The 7,965-nt window shown below is 44.3% G+C and overlaps 1 protein-coding gene across 2 annotated transcripts in view; it reads right to left on the bottom strand.

The window, feature by feature from the left end:
• Positions 1-4,168: 4,168 nt before the first annotated feature.
• The window catches only part of Mrap2 (melanocortin 2 receptor accessory protein 2), a 36,257-nt gene continuing 32,460 nt past the window's right edge, over positions 4,169-7,965 (bottom strand). For both annotated transcript variants that reach the window (XM_050118927.1, XM_050118926.1), the window contains one exon: positions 4,169-5,863. In XM_050118927.1, coding sequence (XP_049974884.1) covers positions 5,470-5,863 — 394 coding nt within the window. In that variant the 3' untranslated portion in view covers positions 4,169-5,469. The remainder of the gene's footprint in view (positions 5,864-7,965) is intronic.

Raw genomic sequence — 7,965 nt, forward strand, 5'->3', positions numbered from 1 at the left:
CAGCTTCTCACCACCAGAGGGCATCAGCCCTGCAATGACTGAAATATTAATGACCTAAGTCAGGTGTGCTAAGCAAGGCATCTAAAGCTGGTTTACCTTGAGGCAAAAAGCCACCAACCCTGGTTGCTTCTACACCTATAAGTGGACTTGAGTCCAGCTAGCTCCCAAAGGTGAGATATGGACTGTAACCAGAAGGAGTTGTGGGGTTTCTTATTCAAGTAGAATTTGAGGGATTGATGTAAAAATTGATATGAAGGAACATTAGAGTCAGATCAGACCAAACATACGGACACATACCCACAAAGCAGAGCTTCTGAATAAAAAGCTCATCAGATTGGGGATGTGATTGGGGATGTAGCTCCTTCAACAGAGTACTTATCTGGTATGCACAAACACCTGGGTTCAAATCCCAGTGCTGGACTAGATGAGATCCTGTCTCAAAACTAAACTGCATTTCAAGGAATTACAAAGGGCTCCTAACAGCTTGGCTGAAACAGGATCGAAAATGACTGATAGCAAATTAGGGAAGTTTAGGGATAGTATGCTACCATGTAATTGTCACGTAAATATTAAAACACTGCAAGGGTCCCGGAGGATACTGTGCCAGTCTACATGACTAGGTGGACTTTCTACTACTTAAGTTTGTAACAGCTTCTTACAGGACATCTTTTCCATCTTGATTACTGACAGGCACATTTTAATTAATTCAAAAGAAAGGGATAATGACATCTTTGTTCTTTACCAGAAAACTTCCTGTTCAACAGTATTCTGATAATCTCCCTAGCAGTTCAGAAAGTCCTGTCTCCAAGGTCTGAGAAACAATTCAGATCCCTTTCTTCTAACCAAAAGCAACATTAGCAGGGTGTGTTAGAAAGAAAAAAAATATGTATGAAGGTATGAGAATAGCAATGCTTTGCCAGGAGGGAAGGGCCTTCCGATGGGCCTCGGCAAAGCCCTTGTTGCCTCCACCTTCCTTCTGTGTGGTGTCTTAAATTTTAAAAAGACATTGTGATCTCTCTCTGTTTTTTGGAATTGTAAATTATAAGGAGATCCAAATATAATTCTTGGCCCATCACTTGCAAAATTGGTGTTAGCAGGACATGAGACAGGACTCTGGCTCTGACATTTGATTGGGTTATGTTGGATGACTTCAAGCCTCCTAATCCCTAATAGTGTCGCGACTCCTAGGAGAAACCCCCGCTAGCAAAGTTTCACGGAAATAAGTGGTTCCAAGGCAATGGCTACGCTGTTATAGTGATGTATAAAATAAAGTTTGCTAAGTTTTTTGAGAATTTTTTTTAACAGCGCTTGCTATGTGATTCAGGATGGCTTTGAACTGGCATCCCTCTTGTCTCAGCCTCCTAAGTGCTGGGATTATAGGCATGCCATTCTGGACTTAAAATCAAAATGCTCTGGATTTCCCAAATCATTATCTGAAATTATACTTAGAACAAAATTCTGAGAGCACTTTTCTATTTATAAAGCAGCCTTTAAAATCATGATGCTTTTCTAAGGATTAATGGGTATTGCAAATAAATAGGATTTCTATAATATCATCAGAAGTAGCGAGAGTGAAAGGAAAAAGAAGCCTTCGTAAGGGACCTCAGCTTCACATTGCTCACAGGAGAAATCATCCCCCAGTGAGAGTCACCTGGCACACTGAGCATGGTGGGAAGGCTGATTCCCTCATGCAGTTGGTTCTGCTCGGACGTAGTTGAAGCTACACAAAGGGCAGCTGACACACATCACTGAGAAAGGGTAGGACCCAAATTCCAGACAGCAGCGGGCGTCTACAAGCAGGGGCACATGTGCCTCCCAAAGGGGGGCCTGAACAGGGCTGGGAATACAGCAGCTCAGAGGCCAGATGCTGTTGATCCTGTTCAGGATCTGATCCCTCCAAGAGTACAGGGATGAGAGGAGAGGTCCCTGAGATACAGCCACACATCGTCATCACAAGCCATTTAGAGTTAGGAACATTGGCAAATAATTATCCCGTTATTCCTGAAAGTGAAGCAGCAGCAACGAAGACAGAAGAAAAGCTGGAGAAGTTGAACAATGAATTAAATAATTCCAAGTATGTTTTAAGTGCCACTTACATTATGTAGGAAATTGACTGATAAAGTGGAAAAGAGAGAGTAAGGTAAAATTATTCATGAAGAAGCAGGCTGGTAAATACTCAGTTAATGCTACATTCTCCCGTTGAAGGGCAAAGGACCATTCCATAACAGTCTGTTGCTGTACCACCGCGATTGTGCCCCATCTCGTCTGATCCGGGAAGCTCAGCATCAGGCGAGGTCAGGTCTTAGGTGAGAGGATGTAGTCACACCCTACATTGAAACCTAGCAGGATTGTCTCCCTTGAGTTTTGAAATTTAACGGGACCTATGACCCATGAACAGGAATTTTATAACCTCCATCTTAGACTTTTCACACCGGGGGACCAAAAATATTTTCTAGTTCTACAGGTCTATAGATGGGGATGACTTTCTACCCAGGACTGACACTGGCTGAAATGGTTAAAATAGTAACAATATGTAACTTGAAGCTGATATGGATTGAAAGTAGCATTTTGAGATGTTTAACAAGGAAGATGACTGGGCAAAGAAGACAGGAAAGGCTACTGGCTGTCAACACATCCACATCCCCATGGAATCCATCCTCTAGAAACTGGTCCTATGTAACTTTCCATGACAAAAGAGAGACTTGGAGTGGGTTGTCCTCAGTATCCAATGAAAGTAAACCAGAGTCCTTGTCAGGGGAAAGCAGGGCAGTCAGAGACATGGTGAAAGATGTCACAGTAACATGAGATCATGATCCAAAGATGGAGCCGCTTATAAAAACTGATAAAGGCAAGATGGTGGATTCTCCCCCAGAGCATCCTATGTTAGTCTCTTTCGCTTCCTGTGCAAAATACCTAAAAGAAATGTGGAGAGTGTATTTTGGCTCCTGGTTTCAGAGGCCTCAATCCATGGTCTTTTGGTTTCATCCTTCTGGACACATCAAGACAGCAAGAGCATATGGTGGTCAGGGAACAAGGGCCAGCAGCTTCCCAAAGTATACTAACAACGAGGTTCTCTACCTCCTAAGTTTCTGACACCTCCAGTAGTTCATTAAACTAGGAACCCACTATCTATTAATGCGCTGACAGCCCCCATGATCCAGTCACCTCCCAGAATCCCACCCTGGCCATTGCTGTGCTGTGGACCAAGTACTCAACCCAGGAGCCCTTGGAGGACATTCCAAGTCCAAACCACAACTTTTCTAGATGAAACACGGCACTGTTAGTACTTTGTTTTTAACTGTCTGGGGCTGATTTTAGACTTGTATGCTATGATGGTAAGAAAATACATAAGCCACTGTCTGCCCTCATTTACCAGAACAGCCATGGAAAATTAACTCAGGAACCCAACATCTACATGATTTACCTGCAGCCTGCTGGGCTGGAATGAAGTTCTTGGTCTTGCTCAGAAACCTTGTATCTTCAGGAAGCATCCATAAGGCTGAGAGAGCCTAACCTGCTAACTTTTAAGGGGTTGTAAAGTCTTAAGATTTTCATGGTCCTTAACATTCAGTACTTAAAATTAATATGCAATCGGGAACATTCCTCCTACTCATTAGTACTCCGAGTTCTCTTCTGGCTAATCAAATTCACATGATCTCAAATACCTTTTGACCACTTTTATGAAGAAGCCCATGATTTATATTTAATGGAATAAATTGTCACTACTCGTGCAAGTTAATAAGATCAATCTTCTTGTGTTGTATAAAAATATACATGAAGGTACCATGTATCTGTAAGGATTCACTAAAGTGTTTTAGTTATATTATACTAAATAGTTCGTGCTTTTTTCTGCTACTCTTTGTTAGTCTCTTAAAGAATCAAACTTCCCTTCAAAGTCATTTTGGGAAAGGAATTCACTTGGGTGGAGTCATCCCAACCCCGCTCCTGTATGACTGAGTCTAGGATCCCTGAGATGACATTGCCGGCATACACTCTCAGAAATCGAGACATTGCAGACATGGGATAGCTTTTTAGAGAAATGGAAACCTGCCTGTGTAAAAATCAAACCAGAGACAGTTCCTGTGCGATAAATGCATTTATTTCGCAACTGAAGCGAGACAGATGGTGGACATAAAGACGATGCCACCCAAAGATTAGCAGCTGGCCATGCATACAACTCACTGTGCAGAATTGAGTTGTTTTCGACACCAGCAAAGTAGGGTGGATTCCTTTGTGAAATGAACATCATGTTGCTCCCCCACCCTGAACAGCTGTTAATGTACACACAACCCACTGGCCATCTCAGTTCCATGCCAGACAGTCAAAACCTACACGCCTGCCAAGCAGACAGACCACATGGCATACAGTATCTTGTTCTGAAGCGAAACAATCCAGCAGTGTAACCACAGGGACAGCCAGAAGAGACTCGCATCAGTCAAATAACAATCTGCCCTACCATTTTTTGAGAGCTGAAATACTTGTGAAATACTTTAGGCTGGCATTCATGGGGCCAGAGAGCTGTCCCAGGTTTAAAACAGACAGATGGAGTTCCTCAGGTAAACTGCCTCAGCGTAACTCAGCAGAAACACTGTCTGTCACAGTGTGTGTGGTTCTCCTGGCATCCTGGTAAAGGTTCCCCAACTAAAATATGACTTAGGACCGGGTGGAGGGAGGGTACCAAGACCTGGCGAGCCTGCCATCAGAGCTAGGGTGCCGTGTTCTATTTTCTACTGCTTATATATACATGAGCTCATGTTGGATGCTAAGTCTGAAAGTCACAAAATACTAGCGCTGGGATGGCTCAGCTACTGCAGACATGCCACCTGACCGTTAAAGCCACGGCAGTCCAGAGAGGTAAAGCAGCTTGTCACAGGCAAAGAACGGTGGCAAAGGGCTAGATGAGAATGCAGTGACCTAACCTCACCTAGGGGAGCTCGACTGCATATGTGGCCAATAGTTTCAATAAGGAAACTTTAATACTGTGGGGTTTTTGGTTTTTGTTTTGTTTTGTTTTTGTTTTTTGTTGTTGTTGTTGTTGTTTCGAGACAGGGTTTCTCTGTGGCTTTGGAGCCTGTCCTGGCACTAGCTCTGTAAACCAGGCTGGTCTCGAACTCACAGAGATCCGCCTGCCTCTGCCTCCCAAGTGCTGGGATTAAAGGCGTGCGCCACCATCGCCGGGCATAATACTGTGTGTTTTTAATCCAAGAAGAAAAAAACAAAGTCACCACCATCCCCCAAAAAAACAAAATGGTGTCTTCCATCTCCAAACTCTACATGGCTATCACTAAGTCCCAGCCCTAGCCTAAGCCTTAAACTTTAAACATCATCCTCTCTCCCCTCTACACACACACACACACACACACACACACACACACACACACACACGGGCGGGAGGGCAGGGTGTGGAGTGGGTGGATGGTTCTTGCTATACAGAGACAGAACACATCCTCAGGAAAGCGCCATTATTTCTCAGCCCAGGTCTTTCCGTGAGGTCTGAGAAACCGGCTTATTTTCTAGAAGAACAGGTGGTTCCGAAATCAGAAGGTCATCTTCCCCAAAGGAGGAATTCTGGTCCGTGTTTACGAAGTTGGGGATGTCAAACTTCATAAACCTGCTCAGCTGCTCCTCAGCCTCCGCACTGCTTCGGATGGCTTCCTGGAGATGGACATCGCTGTCGATGGCTGTTGTCTGGTGGCAGACTTTCACCCGGTCCAAGTGTTCCACTTCGTTGATATAACAGTGGAAGAGAGACCTGGACTCCTCGTTGCCCTGACGAGAGAACACCTTGTCTGACTCCGGTGGCTTCCCAAAGTCTGACACGAAGCTGTTCATTCTGAACCTCTTCTCTGATGACTCTGCATTGCTGTAAAGACAAGAAGGGGAGGGCACCATCCTCAGCTCACTGGCATGCTGGCTCATGGAGATTCCCATGAAGCACCTCCTGGGTGTCCCTTAAGGGCATGCGGACCACCAACAACAATGAGATACATCACTCCTAAGCACAGGACTCCAAGGCAAAAGCCTCCAGAGGACAGCTGCTGGATTTTCCTGAGGGCAGATAGGGTACAGGACCCTACCCCCTAGCATCCTGTAAGCACTCCAGGGATTCTTAGAGCTCCTGAGTTGAAATCAATTCCTAATCTTGATTTTGTGCTTATGTATATGTGGTGTTTATGTGTATATATGCGTTTGTGTGTGCGCACCTGTAGAGACCAAAAGTCCATATCCTGTCTTCAATTGTTTCTGCACCTTCTGCTTCTTGTTCTTTTTGTTTTGTTTTGGTTTTGGTTTTTTGTTTTGTTTTGTTGGGCTTGGGGTTTTTTGTTTGTTTGTTTGTTTTTTTCTTTATGAGGCAGGGTCTCTCACTGAACCTGTGGCCAGTAAGAACCTGCCTCCACCTTCCCAGTCCTGGGAATACAGACACACACCACACACTGGTTTTCATGTGGGTTCTGGGGATCCAGAATCAGTGTCTGAAATTTACATGGATGTCACTTAAGCAACTACGTTATCTCCCATCCTTGCATCAAAGGCAATCTGAAGAAACAAAGTCCAGTCTTGCAAACCTTCAGGGCCTCTGGAGATACTCAGTGATCAGCATTGTCATAGTACTCCCAACGATCATTGCTGGAGTGATGTTCAAATTCACAGGCCTATAGCATACAGCATGGGCCTCTAGCAGACGTCACAGGCCTACAGCACTTCCTGGTTGGAGCCCTGTTAGTGTCTGCCAAGTTGTATCCTTCCTCTAAGCCCCTTCTTAGGCATCTAGGAGCCATCTCTGCAAGAAACCTTTTCCGGTTCTTATGACCTGGGGTAGCTGCCCTGCGGGGACACCGGGTGCTTCTCCTCATTCATCTTCCTCTGTGTTATGCCCATTTCTTCACTTCTCTGTTCCTCCTTTATGTCATAACTGCTCCAGGGTGGCACTGTGTGCTTCTTGCCTACCACATCCCCACTTCCAAGAACAGAGGTAGGTATATAGATACTAATGGTGTAGGTATATAGATACTAATGGTGTAGGTATATAGATACTAATGGTGTAGGTATATAGATACTAATGGTGTAGGTATATAGATACTAATGGTGTAGGTATATAGATACTAATGGTGTAGGTATATAGATACTAATGGTGTAGGTATATAGATACTAATGGTGTAGGTATATAGATACTAATGGTGTAGGTATATAGATACTAATTGTGTAGCATATTTTTGTTGGATGAGTGAATGAACACATCGGTTATTAAGATATCTGAAATTAAAGCAAATCTTGGCTTGGCAAGATACCTCTTCTACAGATCCTACAGGCTGGAAAAAAGTCAAAGGCATGCTCGGCTAAGGCCTAAAACTGGAAGCAGATGAACCTGAATGGAGAGATAATTGGTACTGAGTGTAGACTCCAGAGACAGCAATATGGAAAGTCCATCAATCAGCCCCATGCGGGTCTCTCCTCTCTCTGTATCTGGCTACAGGAAACCATCTTGTCTTTGCTCCCTGCATCTCCAAGAGCTGCTCAAGATTATGCCATGGGGCTTCCTCCCCAGGGTGCTTGGCAAGCAAAGACCATCTGGTATTTCCACAACTGACTGGCCTGGGTGGTTTCACAGGCTGAGATACCATGGGAGCAGGCTGTCTTCCAGCTATTAGTGCAAATGCCCCTCAAGGATGTTCAGTGTTATAACACAGCATTGCTGTTTACAAAGTTCACATTCAAGGACCTTGGGTTGCAGGTTAGAGGGTACAGTAGCCAAGATAAGCGCTGACTGTTCTTCCAGAGAACGTGAGTGCTTAGGGCTACTTATTGCTCCAGATCCCAGAGTCTGACACCCCTTCCTGGCCTCTGTGGGCACCTGCACACATAGGGCATTCAGATACACAGATAAACACACACACACACACATTCTTAATTAAAAACCTCAAGTTACAAAAACTATGTTTTAAGTTTATGATCTTGTGATATATA

This window comes from Alexandromys fortis, unplaced genomic scaffold (assembly GCF_014885135.2).
Source record: "Alexandromys fortis isolate MF-2015 unplaced genomic scaffold, M_Fortis_MF-2015_v1.1 scaffold_164, whole genome shotgun sequence".
NCBI lineage: Eukaryota > Metazoa > Chordata > Mammalia > Rodentia > Cricetidae > Alexandromys > Alexandromys fortis.